At 34.5% G+C, this 16838-nt stretch overlaps 4 protein-coding genes across 4 annotated transcripts; 1 reads left to right on the forward strand and 3 right to left on the reverse strand.

The window, feature by feature from the left end:
- Nucleotides 1-534: 534 nt before the first annotated feature.
- Nucleotides 535-2786, forward strand: LOC116143796 (VAN3-binding protein-like). Its single transcript, XM_031429253.1, has 8 exons — nucleotides 535-792; nucleotides 899-973; nucleotides 1066-1134; nucleotides 1222-1579; nucleotides 1656-1823; nucleotides 1913-1962; nucleotides 2050-2098; nucleotides 2212-2786. The coding sequence occupies exons 1-8, from the start codon at nucleotides 610-612 to the stop codon at nucleotides 2430-2432; spliced, it is 1173 nt and encodes a 390-aa protein (XP_031285113.1). The 5' UTR covers nucleotides 535-609; the 3' UTR covers nucleotides 2433-2786.
- Nucleotides 2460-3227, reverse strand: LOC116143795. The gene is made up of 2 exons (XM_031429252.1): nucleotides 2875-3227; nucleotides 2460-2688 (listed from the first exon to the last, which is right to left on the reverse strand). Exon 1 carries the CDS (start codon nucleotides 3166-3168, stop codon nucleotides 2917-2919), a length of 252 nt encoding a protein of 83 aa, XP_031285112.1. The 5' UTR covers nucleotides 3169-3227; the 3' UTR covers nucleotides 2460-2688; nucleotides 2875-2916.
- A 2301-nt stretch (nucleotides 3228-5528) lies between these two features.
- LOC116143763 (GPI mannosyltransferase 3) lies at nucleotides 5529-10456 on the reverse strand. Its single transcript, XM_031429214.1, has 9 exons — nucleotides 10229-10456; nucleotides 9273-9390; nucleotides 8323-8427; nucleotides 7874-8160; nucleotides 6799-7080; nucleotides 6518-6710; nucleotides 6256-6407; nucleotides 6000-6159; nucleotides 5529-5868 (listed from the first exon to the last, which is right to left on the reverse strand). The coding sequence occupies exons 1-9, from the start codon at nucleotides 10438-10440 to the stop codon at nucleotides 5785-5787; spliced, it is 1593 nt and encodes a 530-aa protein (XP_031285074.1). The 5' UTR covers nucleotides 10441-10456; the 3' UTR covers nucleotides 5529-5784.
- A 3851-nt stretch (nucleotides 10457-14307) lies between these two features.
- On the reverse strand, nucleotides 14308-16479 carry LOC116143758 (RING-H2 finger protein ATL13). The gene has a single exon (XM_031429207.1). The coding sequence runs from the start codon at nucleotides 16089-16091 to the stop codon at nucleotides 14571-14573; it is 1521 nt and encodes a 506-aa protein (XP_031285067.1). The 5' UTR covers nucleotides 16092-16479; the 3' UTR covers nucleotides 14308-14570.
- Between the last annotated feature and the right edge of the window lie 359 nt (nucleotides 16480-16838).

The raw sequence follows: 16838 nt of genomic DNA on the forward strand, positions 1-16838 counted from the left end.
AATTAGAATAAATCATAGACTTGACCATTCGGCTAACCCTTCATGAGTCTCTTTATGAATATTATTTGATACAAATATTCATGCTTCTATAATGGTTAGCATGTGTTATCTCTCAATGAAATCTTGGGGACTCACCCTAATCAAAATCTTCCTATCTATGAACTCTTGTGTTACCAAGTAGGACCTTAATGTTTCCATCATCCATGTTCGTGTATTCATAAACAAATCATATTAATCCACTTACTCTTTCCAACTGTAACATCCCATCTGTCCATTTTCTTTATGCACCAGCAGCAACTTTTAGTCACTACGCAGCTTTGTTGCAGACTCAGATATAATCTCTTTTTAACTTGATTAATCCCAGCAACAGTAACGTTACATAATCTTGCAGTGCAGTTAGCTCTAGGCAAATAATTTTCTAGCTAGGCATGGACCATGCTTAAAAGCATATGCACATTACATTATAACATTGATATGATGGTGATGATTCAGCAATGTTTATTTAAATGTACATGCATATTTAGAGTTATTTATATCTCAAACTAAGTATCATTTTCTCATTCTGATTTAGTTGATTAATAATCATTTATCATCTCTAAGTTCAAAACAATGGATTCCAATTTCAAGCCAAGCCCTTCTGAAGCACATCCTGAAACAATGGATTTTCTCTCTAGTGCTTGGTGCAATTTTGCAGTTCAAGCTCTCCAACCTGCAGAATTACAAGACAAATCCATTGTTCTGTTGGATAGCTCAATGAAGAAGTTTGAGAGTGACATCAAAGTTCCATTTACAGTGAGTTGAATTGAATTGCAGTCTCAGAATGGTTTCTTTGTGTTGGGATTTTGTGTTACTTGTAAGAGCAATGAATTTAGATTTCTTTTCTGTGTTGTTCTTGCAGAAAATGGACAAGAGCATTAAGATGGATGGTGCAGATTTTAAGTCTCTTCCTCCCTGGAAATCCAATGATGTGAAGGTAATTAATAATGATCTATTGCTATTAGTACCATTTAATCGGAAAAATGCTTTCGCTTCGGTTGATTTCATTTCATTCATATTGATTTTCAGTCCTGGATTTGGATGCAACAAGCAATGCATCCCGAACTGAACTACAGCAGCTGCTTCCGGAAAAAATGGGTATGTCATACAAATAAACTTCATTTTTTTTTTTTAACCATGGCAGAAAGTTATGAGAGAAATAATTAATCACAATTCTTCGTGCAGCTGCCGTGGAAGATAGTGCCGATTAAGACTGTTTCGATCAAGAAATGGTTCAGAGAGTTCAAGCAAAAGCGAAAGGAAGAAGACCGGTTACAGAAGGCTGAAGTGCATGCAGCAATATCAGTGGCTGGAATTGCTGCGGCACTGGCTGCAATTGCAGCTGAAAATTCAAAGAAGGATGACTCTGGCACATCAAAGGAGGCTGCAGTCGCCTCTGCAGCTGCTTTGGTCGCGGCACAATGCGCGCAGGTTGCAGAAGCGATGGGGGCGAAAAGGGAGCAACTTAGCAGTGTACTAGGCTCAGCCATGAGTGGTACAAGTGCAAGTGACATCTTAACACTCACTGCTGCAGCTACAACATGTAAAAATTATCATTCTGTACTTGTAATTAGTTGATAAAAAAAATTTCACTCCGCTAATTTTTCATTTTGTTTCAGCATTAAGAGGAGCCGCAACTCTCAAGGCAAGATCAGGATGCAAGAACAGATTAAACGGTGGCGCGCCTATCCTGCCTATCGAAGACAACAATGATCTCGACTTCAACTTCGAGAAGTGTCGATCAATACTAGCCAAAGGCACTGAACTTGGCATTGAATCACCTCATGGTACTTAGATTTTGACAAGATTATTTAGACTTCAGGAAGTTTTCGGATTCTTAATAAGTGAGTACTTATTTATTCTGTTTGGTAACCAGGAAAATACATGTTGAGATCAGTTTCCATCATTCTAGATAGCCAGGCTAAGGTTAGAACTTCATTCCAATCTGGTTTACAAATTCATATAACCAAATCTTGAAGACTCTAAATTTTTATACTTATTCCAACTTTACAGGTCATTCTTAAACTGAGGAAGCTTAATCTGTTGAAAAGCAAGAAGGAAAGTATGTTTCACTTTCACTTTTCTCCCTTTTTTTGCCCTTTTGTTTGAAAAGATTAAAGTTTATTCATGAGAAGAGATGATTAAGTGTACTGATCAATCTTGATTTGGTTTTAGGTATCATTCTCGACCTGCACGCGGAGCTGTATAAAGATGCAGAAGCAGAACAAGAGACTGATACATGTTATCTTATTGTATTGACCACTAATCTGGGTACAATTAAGCTAGACATGGCAGACGATTATCAGCGTTACAAGACATGGGCGACAGTGATTAATCATATGCTTATGCTTTCTACTAATTTGACAAAATACCAACTTCAATTCTACAAAAACTGAAGTTACTGTACTTTGATGAGACCTAAATCAGTTTGCATAATTTATATTTCGTAGACTGTGTAATTAACATCAACTATATTGCAGTTGTTGCTTAATACATGAATATATTGTTCTTTCTTATCGCCTTTAACACGCGAATATGTCGCCCCTGAAGCATTGTTTACAAAGTACAATCAAATAGGTCTATGAACTGTAACTGGTATGGATTTTCTTCCCTCTATTTCATGTTACATCCTGTGAATATGCAGCAAGAAGTCTGCATACTCCAAAAAAATAAAAATCAAGTACAGTATTGATGTGTAATGAAAGCAACAGCAGCATGAAATTATTGAAAGGATGTGATAATATACTGGAGTCAAACCAAAATAATGAACCATTGTCAATTGTATTATTATTTTGTCGCCGCACTGTAGATGCATGTTACAAGATGGGTGAAACTTACATTTTGATGCAATTGTGCTTGAGTTGATGATGAACATTTCCATTATATCCCATAGTAGTTTGTCAGGCTTCTGAGAACACAAACTTGAAATTTTAGTTTTACAATTTGCTTTATGGACTTCTGAAACAACGTTGCTATATCAGCCTTTTCACACCCTGGAATGATCCTTCTCAGAGTAGAAAGATTTCTTTGTACGGAAAAGTTAGCAAATTTTACCTTCTTCCTCATTCTCAAGCACCCCATCTTCATCTTTTGGTTTCGTTTATTCCTCGACAAGAAGCTAGCTCTTCTCATGGTAACCAAAGCGAAAATTACGATGCAAATTCTCAGGCTTTAAGATTAAGAGAAAACAAGGAGTTTATGCAGATGACTTACTATTAATTTAGACCTATTTATAAACTGTTTCACTTTAAAGCTCATCATGGGGGAGATATGGAGCAATGGTTGTGGAGGTCTTTTTCAATTGTCATTTTGTGATTGTTGGCATGTAACATTTGTCTGAGAATAAGCTCTAAACTCTGTTCTCTTGAAAATATGACATAACGCTATTACTAACTGGAGCCGAATTTTCGCGGTTAATATGATGGCTACTGATAATCTCCGAATTCGCTTGCAGTATGATCCTATTTCATGATGCCAGATTTTTCAGGATCAAGACCGTTGAATGCCATGGAGAGGGCCATGAATGACATTGTTTGTTTAGTGGGGATATTTTAAGTAATTTTTGTCTCCTAATCTCATTTCTCATCCTAAAATGTTCATATACTTTTCCTGTTCTCAGAAAGAGACTTGTTTAGTCCATTTCTGATATTTATCAAACCAACTAATCAAAGTTTTGTTCTCAAGGAGGCTGAATCTTGACATTATTGCAGGTCTCTTTCTAGTGTGACAACTTAAAGAGTAACTGCTAAAACTTTTGGTTAGCCATTACTATCCAACAGTTCCCGATGTCAGCAAGCACTTTTCATGTCTATTCCATGTGGGACGTAACATTCTTCCCCAGCCAATTGGGTTTACTCTAATATGATACAACAAACTTACCATTTACCCAAAAGACTAGCTTATTGGTTATCTAACCATCTTTTTAAACCCAAGACCTAACCAATGTTTATTCGATACTTGGCGTAACACCAATCACTCTAGCAGCTGGGTAAGCACCCTAACTATCAACCCATCAACTTGGCTGCTCTCTCCCAAGCTATCATCAGTACAGTACCCCCAATCCATAACCAAATATGGAGCCTATGTGTCTTACTGAAAAAAAGGATTCTTTTTAGTACATGGGAGTGGTCCTTAAAACATCTTTTCCTTCTGGTACCTAATTTGGCTGCAAGTGGATCATGTTTTACCTAGATAACAAGAAGACCTTGACATTAACCTCCAGGTTTTTATGTCATCTTTCCATAGTTTTCCAGGACCTTGCAAATCAGATGAATGGATAAGCCATGAGTCTTTTCATTATGGGCAGTGTGAAACTGAAGAGGACCTCAATATGGTTAAGAGTTCAAAGCGTGTGGGCTAATGAGCCAAGTAGGCCAACTTGCAACACCACCTGCTAGCATTTCATACTTGAGTTTACTGTACTGATGATAGAAAGTTGAAATACTGGTATTCATACACTGCTGCAATGCCAGTAGATTTTTGAGCCAATGAATTTCACAAGATGCTCCCTTAACTATGGAGAATCAACCGGGAAGGTCCATTGTATGTTACTAGGCTATTGAATAACAACATTTGCAGCTTTTTCTACACCTAATATTATGATTCTGACTTCAATAAATACTTCAGATTTTAGATAAAATCTTGATGTTATCCGAATCCGACTAATTCATTTGAGCTTCACTAAAACAATACACCTCTAGTTTCTAATTCTTTTAAGTTTGCTATGTTATTATTTACACAGTTGATTATCTGGACATAATATAAGTGTTTCAGTTGTGCCCATGAAACTAAAAAATCTTGCCATCATCATCTAGGGATATCTAATTGTTTGATGGAAGAGAGGAATCAGAGCTGCTTCATTGACCAATCTGAAACAATTTTCTAAGTCGCAGTTCACCTACAGTATCGAGCTAATATTACTCTCGCCCATCCCATCTCACATGGACTCTTAGGATTATGGTCCAAGGGTTGACTACTAAACCATGATTCAATGGTCCAGATGGGATGATCTTACCTCCTTGGTAACATAACATAATTCTCAACAACATCACTTCTGTCTAAATTTTAGGTTTGAATACTACACAAGCACATTAGTCTGCAATCAGCAGGTTTAGGTAGGATCAAGGCCAGTTATAGTTGATAATAACAGATCATAAAGAACCTGCCACAAAACAGAGAAAGCTCAGCACAAAAGTTTACTTGGAGAAGGAAGATGACACCAAGAAATAACCAGCTCCCAACATGAGCAGCATATAGATACACAAAGGTGTGGTTATGCAATTCATCAGAATATTGTTGGGCATAAATATTATTCCCTTGATTCTATATATATATATATATGCAGTTCATCAGAAAATAGTTGGGCATTCAGGTCCAAATTTTTAAAAAAAAAAATCAGGACATCCACACAGGAGATAATTATATATATCTATATAAGATTATAGCCATGGAATAAGCTTTTTTTGTCAGTCATTTTCTGCTATACAACAAAATTAAAGGGAATTCAAAAATGTTATACCATAGAATTTTTATGGACTTCAAATGAGAACAGCAAATTGAGCATAAGCTTTTCAACTAAATAAAGTGACAATATTCCAGATGGAAGTAGAAAAACAGCTTTACTTTAGCATTTGGAGTAACAAATACAACTCCACAATCATCTTAGAATTCGAAAATAACAATGTTAAGTTGGTCAGCAAGTCTCAAGGAAAGATTAGGTTACGAAAACCTATTGCAATGGAATGACGGTCACTGGCCAGTCAAAGCATATACACTGACAGATGCTTGAAGATCTCGGTCCACCTTAAAGTGAGCATGGAAAAATTGTTGTACCTAGCATAATAATAACATGATCTAGGATGTTACTAGTTCGATATGAAGAAAAAATTAAAAGTTGAGAGCGAAACCAAAAAATAAATAAAAGATAATAAAATAATACTTTAAATAAAAGTTTAAGCATGTACCTCTTTGTAAGAATATGATATAAGTAAATCCCTCAACAGTATTTCCTCTGAACTAAATAATACAACATGACTTGGTAAAGACCCATTTTTTGCAATTTCTGAAGTAAAACCAACAGGGTCACTCAAAAAACGGTCTGACTCATCTAGTTCCTTATCTTCTCTGTTGAACAAATACCAAACTAACAATGATTAGAAGGCAATCGATATCAAGACAGCATGAAAAATATATTCCAACCAGCAGGACCAGCATACAGACCTTGGTGAACAGTCAAGAAACCGCATGGGCAGGTTGCAATGCAGAGTGGAGTAGTAAGGTGTGGCATGACAGGGCATTAGGAAAAGAATACTTTTCACTTTCTCATTCTGGGCTTCTTTAGAGAGATAGTTCATCACATCTTCTGCTCCTCTCTGTCAAGCATGCTTTATGGTAAGCATCAGCCAAAAGGGTAATATATTACAACAAATTTTGCTTCAGATTTCCATTTTCTGGTTTTGTTACTTATCTCCGGTTAGGTTACCTGGTGAACCAAACTCATGTACAAGGCCATTGGTATATTGGTAACAAGCAAGAAGAAAACTGTAAATTGCGTTTTTGAAGGCCACTTGGAATGAACATTTAAAGCACTTTTCCTTTTCCTATCAGCTCTTTCCGTATCAGCCAGATTATATCCAGAGAAAATCAAAGCTACTGGAAGCACAGGAAGGACAAACCTGTATTATAGCATAACCAAAGGATGTCATTTATGAAGTAAAGCCAAGAAGCCTCACAAACTAAAATATTTTGATGCCGTATTCTTACCTGAATTCCTTATGACCTAGTACACTGTAAAGTGCAAGAACCCATACTATAAGGCCAGAAAGTTTCCAGTGTTTATACTTCATGATGCCAACAAATGAAAATTGTATCCAAGTGAAGAGCATGACTGGAAATCCACTGGTGAAGTACCAGTGCCACTTGTGAGTTCCATAATAGTCTCCACCAGAAGAAAGAAAATTGAACTTTAGAAAATTAAGAGGCACTAAAATCCATGAATCGTACATCCAGCGATCCAGTAAGCATGTAAATCCAAGCATCAGGACCCTGATAACATAAGTAAAAGGAATCAAGATGAAATAACCATCAGCACTGTGTAGAGTGTCTCATGCATGAGCTCTGCTATAAGGACTCTACAATTAATATAGAAGCACAGAAGACAGATGCCACGACAGAAATCATGACATGGTTGTCTTCACTTATCATAGTTGAGTCATCTTTTGGCACATCAACGTTAAAGTGCATTTGTCAAGTACGATGATTTGAAATTTTGTATAGCAATTTGATTGAAGAACATAATAGCAATCAGCAATAGTTATAATGAGAGACCACTGCAAACAGCAGCAAGAACTTTATCATGAGACTTCAAGGACTTCTTATAATTAAGTAAACACCCAAATTGACACTATTCCATCATCCAAATTTTCCTGTAAATGATGATTTATACAGAACATATTCAGAATCTTGAGTTACTTGTCAAGATTTGTCACAGATACAGGAAATATATTCTACATAGAGTCACCATAACCATACCTTTCAGAACAAAAAAATAAAAGAACAAAATGATTAATTAAATTTTGTAAAGTTATGCATTGCGGTTACAATTGTTTGTTTATATTAATTTTTTTAATTAATCAACTACTAGGAGCAATTGTGATGGATAAGAGAATCAAAAAATTGAAAACAGAGAGAAATGAAATATATTTATAATCTATACAAACTGAGGAATATGACGTACAGAAGTACAGATATGAGAATCAAGCTCAGGAACATTTGGTATGGATAAGAGAAACAGAAAATTGAAAACAATTATGTTAGGGAGTAGTATATTAATACCTACCCAATTGGGAGCACCTCCAAAAAAATAAATCTGAGTCTATCACGTGTAACAAGCAGCTCAAGAAGGCCAACGTACAACCATGTAATAGCACTTGTTGGTCGAATGGCACAAGCTAATGCTGCCACTACCAATCCCCTCTTCCTTGAAACAGAGTGAACGTTGCCAGAAGAAACTCTCATACAGGGCCAATAGTACAGCCCTACAAGGGTAAGAACAGTCTCCAAACTATTTGATAATGTGCGGTTGAAACAGTAAAACATGAACCAATTTGTCCATTGACAAAACAACTGCAGAAGAGTTAAGGACATCAACTATAACCAGCGGCATGATGGACATTGCAATGCCTTTTGTTTTAACAAACATGTAAAGTTCAAATAGGAAGTGGAAGAATAACATTAAATTAAAATAACCACAGTTTGTTCCACTAAGAACACATAAATGAAGGATACTGCCCACTTTGCAACATGACCATCAAAGAGGACATGAGAGAGTTTATACAAGTATAAATCACCAACTGCAGAAAATACGGACTGCAACAGCCGTGGAGCCTTTATCTACAAAGCATGGAAGAAAGGATATAAGCGTGTCTTTGATTAACCAAAAAACACAAGCACTATCTTCATCCACCCATAATTTGACCTCATAAGTGGATGCAAAATAACCAAAATGAAGGTAGCAGTACATGCCAAAGGAAAATAGACAACCGCATATAAAAGCATTTGTTTTTGATGATTTTCTAAATTCTAATTTCTCAAAAAAAAATCATAATACCAAGGCCAGCAGAAAATTGAAACCCATAATCTTATAATTGAAAACCAACTATAATTGTAGAATTCAACTCCACCATAATTCCAAGATTTAGAGTGAACCAAGAAAATTCCACAAGCACGAATAATACTACAAGATACTACGATGAGTTCCACTCATGTCCTAAAAGAATCAAGTTGTCAATAACATGAGCAACAGTTGGCTATGCCCACAAACATATGAAAATACCTATTAATCAAAGACAGCCATGTCCACTCATGTCCTAAAAGAATCAAGTTGTCAATAACATGAGCAACTGTTGGCTATGCCCACAAACATATGAAAATACCTATTAATCAAAGAAATAGCCATGAAACTCTCTCAACATTGCTATACCAAAATCTTTTTATGGTCTAACATAAATCATGTCATTTCACCTTCTCCAGGGTCATTCTACAAATACTTGGATGTAGTTATACCGGTCTACTAGGAGCCAGTGAATGATGACTACCTCATCTTCGCCCAAAGACCATTAATCTCACCGAAAAGTTATTCAGCATCATACCAATAAATCATGGTATGGTAGAATTTCTGTGCACTCTGTTACAATAACCAATGCTATATAGAAACAAATAGATATTACTTTATTTACCATGACCAATGGAGTATCAAGATGCAAAAGAGCAAGAATTTTGTAAAGGAGAGCAAACAGCATTGGATGCAAATAACTTCGAATCCCCTTCTTCCATTCCCATGTCAAATGACCATACCTGTCATTTTGATCAGTCCAAACACACAACATTTACCACCATTGTACTAAAAACATAGTTTTTATCACATTAAAAACACTTCTTCCACTTCAAAACAAAATCAGCCACATCTTTTTTGTCTAACCAAAGATAAACAATAAGAAACAGCAATAACATAAACCCATTATTTAAATTCTTCTAAACAGAAATTTAGCACAGTCCCATTTGCAATTTCCATTTAAAAAACCATCTTAAAAGCACTTTGAAAGCACTTCCACTGCTTTCAAAATAAAAAACTGCAAAAATTATTTTTTTTAAACAGAACTTTAACACAATTCCATTTGCAGTTACAACAACTTAACAGAAACTTGCATTTTCTAATCAGAAATTTAATACAGACCCTCTTGCAGGTTCTTACTAACAAACTTTTCCAAGGCACTTTGAAAACACTTCCATGGCTATCAAAATCGAAACCTGCCGCAATTTTAGCCTCATAATCTGACCTTAACCCTAAACCCTACATAACAAATACCCTCTACCTAACCTCACCTAAACAGAAATATAACACAGACTAATTTGCAAGTTTCCTATTTATAACCATTTTGAAAGCATTTCCGCTACTTTCAAAATCAAAAGCTGCAACAATTTTGCCTCATAAAATGCTAAACACGATGAAACGAAATTAACACATACCCTTTAAAAAAAAAAATACTCTTCTAAACAGAAATATAACACAGGCCCATTTGCAACTTTCTTACTTATATTCATTCTGAAAGCATCTCCCCTGCTTCCAAAAACATAAAACTAAAAACCCTCTAAACATAACAGCAAAAAATAAAAGCGGTAAGTAAAGATTTACCCAAAAGCCATACGGTGGGCAACTTCAAGGGCTTGCCAGTGCTCATCTGGGTTGAAATAAGTTTGAATCAATAGAGCATTCACAATTCTTACAGCTAAACAAACCGCAAAGACTCTGTTTTCGGAAGCGAATAAAACAAAGCTTGAATATTCGGGTTTGGCTTCTTCATCAGAAGTGTTAAGAGGATTTGTGTTAACACGTCTTCGTCTCATCGTGTTGGGACGGACTGAACTGAGTTCAGTTCGCAATCCGGTGAGATTTGGGATGTTATTATGAGTTAATTACAACAATTTCCCTCAGGTTTTATTAAACTACTGTAATCCCCATTGAGGTTTATGAAATAACAAAAACATTACTACTATAGTAGTACTATTACTGAACTCATAAAATTTACGCCGTTAAAAAAATAAATGGAAAAAGGGTAATTAGGTTAATAATATTTATAAACAAGTTTTATTAAACAAAAAATAAAAATTCCTAAAATTTTAAAAATAACAAAAATCAACTGTACTGTTAATGATTGGTTAAATTTTAGATATTAAATAGTTAATTGAAGGATATTAAAATTATTTTTATTAATTTATGATAGAATAAATTTTAACGATTCATCAAAGATAATGAGATTTGTGTTATCATATAAACTTTAATAATATTGTTAAAATGAAATACCACTTTTGCCCCTGATAATAACATACCTAGACTATTATTATTTAGATATAAACGTGACCCGAGGTATGATAAAATTAGATAAATTCTCACGAGTTTTCTGGAATAGCAAACATCTCCTTATAGTTAAATTTTAGAAGTTAAAAAGGGTAATGCTATGGGTACTAACGGATTTTACAATCAGCGTACTAACTTAAAGCATAATACGGGTACCATACGCATAGTATAGGTACTATGTGTGATTTTACAAAGGTTAGTACACTGGTTAGTTAAATCTGTTAGTACGCAAAGTATTATTAAAAAAAAAATGATAGGAGAGCAATTTCAAAATATTCATTACTCATAATAGTATAATTTCTTACGGTTAACTAACATTTTGCTACAGACGAGAAATTTTTATTATTTCATAAATTTCAAACATTTTTCATTAATCAAACCTCGAAAAGAGTCCATGTTTTAACTCATAAATATAAGGTACCTACAAATGTGAGAACTATATAGCATTTACTCTTTGGAAAATGATAGAGTTACCGAAAATTATATACCGAATGACGTGACAAAATCCTGACCGTTGATTAATTTTAACTAATAATGAATCAACAGTCAGGATTGTTTTACTTCATTCGATGCACGAATTCAGTACGCATCCTTTGGTAACTGTAGCATTAGTCTTACTCTTTTTATTTATAGTAAAATAAGAATATAAAATTTAGTAACTAGATAGTTGCATGTTAATCACCTCAATCTAATTAAAATAAATTATAAGAAGTTATGGTCCGTTTGGTTCATTATTCTGATACTTTTTAGAATAATATTTTGAAAAAAGTTAAATTGGGCGGCTATTACGATGTATGATTTAAAAATCAACAAAAATACCCCCTATGTTTGTTTATTTACTAAACACCCCTATAATAAAATATTAAAAGTTAACAAAAACACCCTTAACTCACCCATTAAATACGGACAGCTGGCCACCACCGCCGGAGGGTTGCTAGGGTATTTTTACAATTTCTAAAAACAATATTTAGGAGTGTTTAGTTAAATTAACAAAATTAGGGGGTTTAAAAGAAATTGAATAATATAAAATAATATTTTGAGAATAAGTCAATTTTACTATTTAACTTTATTGGGAATACTAATAATAGTATTCCCAAGAGTGTAACAAACGGAGCCTTAGATTTTAAGTCACAACTTTTGAGAAATAAATTAAGGATAATATTAGACTGACAAACGAATATCATAATTTTTTTTTCACAAACCCAACATGGTAGCTGATAATTGGTTTTTGATAAATTTTTTCACTTGATAAATTCATCAGAAACCAATTATCAACTACCACGTTGGATTTATGAGATTCGTTTGTCTATCTATCTTTATTGATAAAGGAAGTGTTTGCTTGTATTAAAAATTAATTTGAATCTTCTACTTATTTTAAAATGTCATAGCTTAATCTTCAATTAAATTAAGGGTTGAGGTCTATTTTCCAAATGGGTGGGGAAATTTAGAACCCTCTTTTTCAACCCTAGTCCAATGAAAAATGGGCTTAAATAACATTACTCAAGACCTTTATGTCCATGATGGAAGCCCAAAAGACCCAATCTGCCAGAGATTCAAACAAATATTTTACACATTTTTTTAATGCATGAATTAAACTTTGTATAAAATCAGTGTACACAAAGTAAGATTTTAAATATTGTGAAAGCGTGATTCAGAATCTGAATATTCAACTTAAAAGTAGCTAAAAAATAAAAAATTTCAGGGATCTCAGGTTCAGAGGATATCTAAATTGGTGGGGAAGATTCCCTGAAGAAATTTGTAATCATCTAAATTGGTTTAGGTATCAAACATGGGAGAAATTTAAGATAACAAACATCTAGAATCATTTATTGTTTGTCCAATTAAATCTCGTGCGTATAGATATTTTTTTTCTCTTCTATCCACTTGATTATCATAATAATGGGTTGCTTTCAAAACAAATAAATGTTTAATACAATTTTTATTGTATAACATACACATGACGTGATAAATATGTTTTATCTAAAGTTTTCTCATTTGTGCAATGATTATGTATTTGAAGTGTGAGACGAGCGTATAAGTTTGATACTTATACACCTGTTTCAAACGTGTCTCATTGTCATCCCTACTTTAAACTTGAATTTCAATTTAAACCCATAACAAATGATATCTCAACTAGGGTAGATTGAATATCAGAGCACAAGTATTAATAACAAAGATTATATACTTGCATTATTCTATAAAATTAGGTTTTAACTCCATAGAAGAAAAAAAAAAAAAAAAAAAAAAAAAAAAAAACCCTCAATTTGGTGTATTATGAAGAAGTTTAATATAACTCAATTAGGTTTGGTAGTTGGATAAGTTGCTTTAGAAAACAAATACATATTTAATGCAATTTTAATAGATAAACATAAACATAACATGATACTTACGTTTTTCCATTACAACTTTCTCTCTCACATATGAAATGCGTATATGCGCGTGCATTGAAGTTTGATAATTATACCCTCATTTCAAACCCGTCTCATTATCATCCCTACTTTAAACCCTAAATTTCAAATTAAACCCACTTCAAGTAGGGTAAGATTGATCATATAGAATACAAATTTAAGTCCAACCCTAAAACAAATAAAGAAATAATTAGGGACAATCACATGAAATGGTGGGTAGGTGTCACAAATAAGTGAATAACACAAAGACAAAGCCCACACAACAACTCTCCATGGCCTTATTAACATCAGCCTTTAATGTTTAGTCCCTCAATACCACCTAGAAATCTTTGTGAATCACATTAAAATTTGTTGCCTCTATTAAATGCCACAGCCTGTAACCACAATGACCTTACTTGGCAATTCCTGCTAAAGTTGGAAGAGAATTATTTAAGACATAATTAATGAGCAGTTGGCACCAATTTCAAATTCAATTTTGATTCCTCTTTTCAGTTTGTGATAGATATCACATTAATGACTCTCATTCAACTCACTCTGGGAGATTCAATTTATTTTGTGTGGTTATTGAGGCAAATTTATTGCAGTTTTTTATATTTGGGTTAATAAGTATTTGCATTTACTGCTGTTACATTTAAAAATGGAGAATACCAGACATTAATGGAAATAAGGCTATTAAATCTGTTTGTGACCTAAATGGATTCCCTCCTCTCATCAAATTTTACCATGGATTCAACTCAAGTTATATGTTCTCGAAACAGAGAAGTTCTCGAAACAGAGAAAAGCTTCTATCCAACGAACATAAAACTTTTGATTGGTTGAATGCACATATATCTGTAGCAGCGTAATTTTCTAGTATAGAAACCAAAAATATGGTGCTTAATGAAGGTGAATGCATTCGCCAAATGAAAAATGCCAAGATTTTGGAAAATTTTATTTAGGCAACAGAGAGATTGATGTTTAAAGGCAAAACAAACATGGAATGGAGAAGACAAAAGTAAGAAGACAATTATAAAGAACAATCAGATTTTGAGCATCTAATAAGGCTGTCAAAGGCAAACATGTTCAAGTGAGAATGCAACTATGTATTCAGCTTTCTTTTTTTTTTCTTTCCTTTTCCTTCTACAATCATCCAATTCTGCCTTGCACAATGAAGAAATTATAACACAACTTTTCCTGGAAAATGAATCCAAGAAAATAAACAAGTAAAGAAACTAAATATTTGGTGTAAAGGGTGAATCAACAACCTTGTTTTGTCTTCCCAACAGCCAATGTAGAGTCCTCCTTGCAAAAGATGGTGTCTTTGCCTGCAAATCTACACTGCCACAGCTTTGATTTTCCACGTCGCTGCGCCCAAATTCGCTTCCTCCATTTTCCCATCTAGCTATGCCAATCTCTGAAACAGTCCTCCTTGCACCAGCATTTGAATTCTTCGATTTCACATCCCCGTCGTCAGCAGTACCAGCAACATTTCTAGTCACTGGAAACCGGAATGAGAAAGCCCTCCTCGATGAATCCCCTGGCAAATTCTGCTTCTCCTTCTTACCTCGAAGCCAAATTTTTGATATCGAGAAGCTATCCCGATCCTTTCTGCTCCTCCCAACAGCATTGCCCTTGCTAGCGCTAATACTAGCACCAAAATTAGTTTCAAGGCTTTTAAAGGCATCGAAGCCACTGAATTCCCTTCTCGATTCACAATCACATTCAGACATAGCTGGCCTGTGACCGGGCGTCAGCGGCAAAGAAGGCTTCTTGCTAGCCTGTTTCTTCATGGGGGTTCTTATTGGCACTTGCAATGAAGAATTATCATCCATTACATACTCAAAAGACCCCATGGAAAAGCACCTTCTAGCATCAATATTATTAGTACTACTAGTTTCAGCAACATCCACATTTCGGAACTTTCCCAGTTTAACCGGCACAACTTTTTCCCCGGAATCTACAACAACTGTTGCAGGTGGTGGGGGAATTCCATTTCCATCTTCTTTTGATAAAATTTCAAAAGATTTTTGAGTATAATCAATCTGGGATGACCCAAATTCACTGTCTCCACGACAACCAAGATGGGAATTTGTTCTAAGAACTGAACTTGTTCTGCCTAAATTAGCACTTTCTCTATCGGCAACAATCTCTCTAGAGCTCTCACCCCCAGATTCAAGAACAAGAACAATGGGAGAACAACTATTGTTTGAAGAGAAATCAGGGAGCAAACTAGCTCTACATAAAGGGCAAGTGGAGTGCGACAAGAGCCATGTGTCTATACACTCCATGTGAAAGGCATGGCTACATTTTGGCAACAATCTGAGCTTATCTTCAGGCTCAAATTCACACAAACAAACAGCACAATCAAAAGGGTTCTTGAGTCCAATAATGGACTTGTAATAGAACACAGGCAAAGTGTCTATAAAAGACTGGTCAACTCCAGCATCGTGAAGGTGAAAGAGTTGTTGTAATTGCCCTTGAAGAGCAGTTACACTATCTAAATCTTCAGGTTCTCTACTGGGAGGTCTCAAAAGAAACCTAACTAAAAGATGAAGCAAACCAGAAACGAAGAAAATGATAGCAAGAATTATAATGATAAGCAAAATACTTGGACTGACCTTATTGTTCAAACTGAAACCATCATTAACATTTTGTGGAGGTGCTGGTGGTGGTGGTGGCTGAGGGATAAAATATGGTTGCAATGAAGGAGAAAGAATGGAGTTTTCCTTGATTTCAAGGTGAAACCAACCCATATTTTGTGAACAAAATCTCACCAAGATTGAAACTTTTGTGGAAAATCATATGCTTTCAATGAACCCAGTCGGTGCTACAAACAAAATCCAACCCCAAACCCATTTTTAAGTTTAGAACTTTATGTGGGTGTAAAATAAAAATACAAAAGCAGGCATTTTGATAATAAAAATCCAATTTTTTTAAACTTGTATAAAAGGAAACTGAAAGTCAAATGCACAAAGAGACAGGAAAGGAGAGAGGGAAAGAGAAAGAATTGAATGTGAATTGAAAATGTGATATAAATGAGATCAGAAGCTGAGCTTTCAAAAACAAAGACCGGCAACCAATAAATCTACCAAACAGTGCAGAAAAATAAATGAGTTATTTAAACTGCTAAACAAAATAAAAAGTTTTACTCTGAACTTCATGCAACATGGTGAAAAAAGAAAACATTTTTATAAAACACTCTCTTCCCTCTTCACTCATCTCTTGTGGGTTGACTTTGAAAATGAACCCACCATTTGCATCAACTCCAAGGCACCATTAATGTCCCCAAGAGACATAAAAAAATAAGGTACAAATCCTCAAGCTCACTCTAAAATCTTGATTTTAAGTTAGTTTTTGTTCTGATAACATTCTTTTTTTCAGGTCTTTGTATTTTATCTCACTGGAAAAGTACTAAGAATCACTGTTTGAAGGCTGAAGGGTAAAGACAAAATAGAGATTAATGTTACAAAGTTTAGAGCTTTAGAATATTTGGAAAGAGA

The sequence above is a fragment of the Pistacia vera genome, unplaced genomic scaffold, assembly GCF_008641045.1.
Source record: "Pistacia vera cultivar Batoury unplaced genomic scaffold, PisVer_v2 Contig432, whole genome shotgun sequence".
NCBI lineage: Eukaryota > Viridiplantae > Streptophyta > Magnoliopsida > Sapindales > Anacardiaceae > Pistacia > Pistacia vera.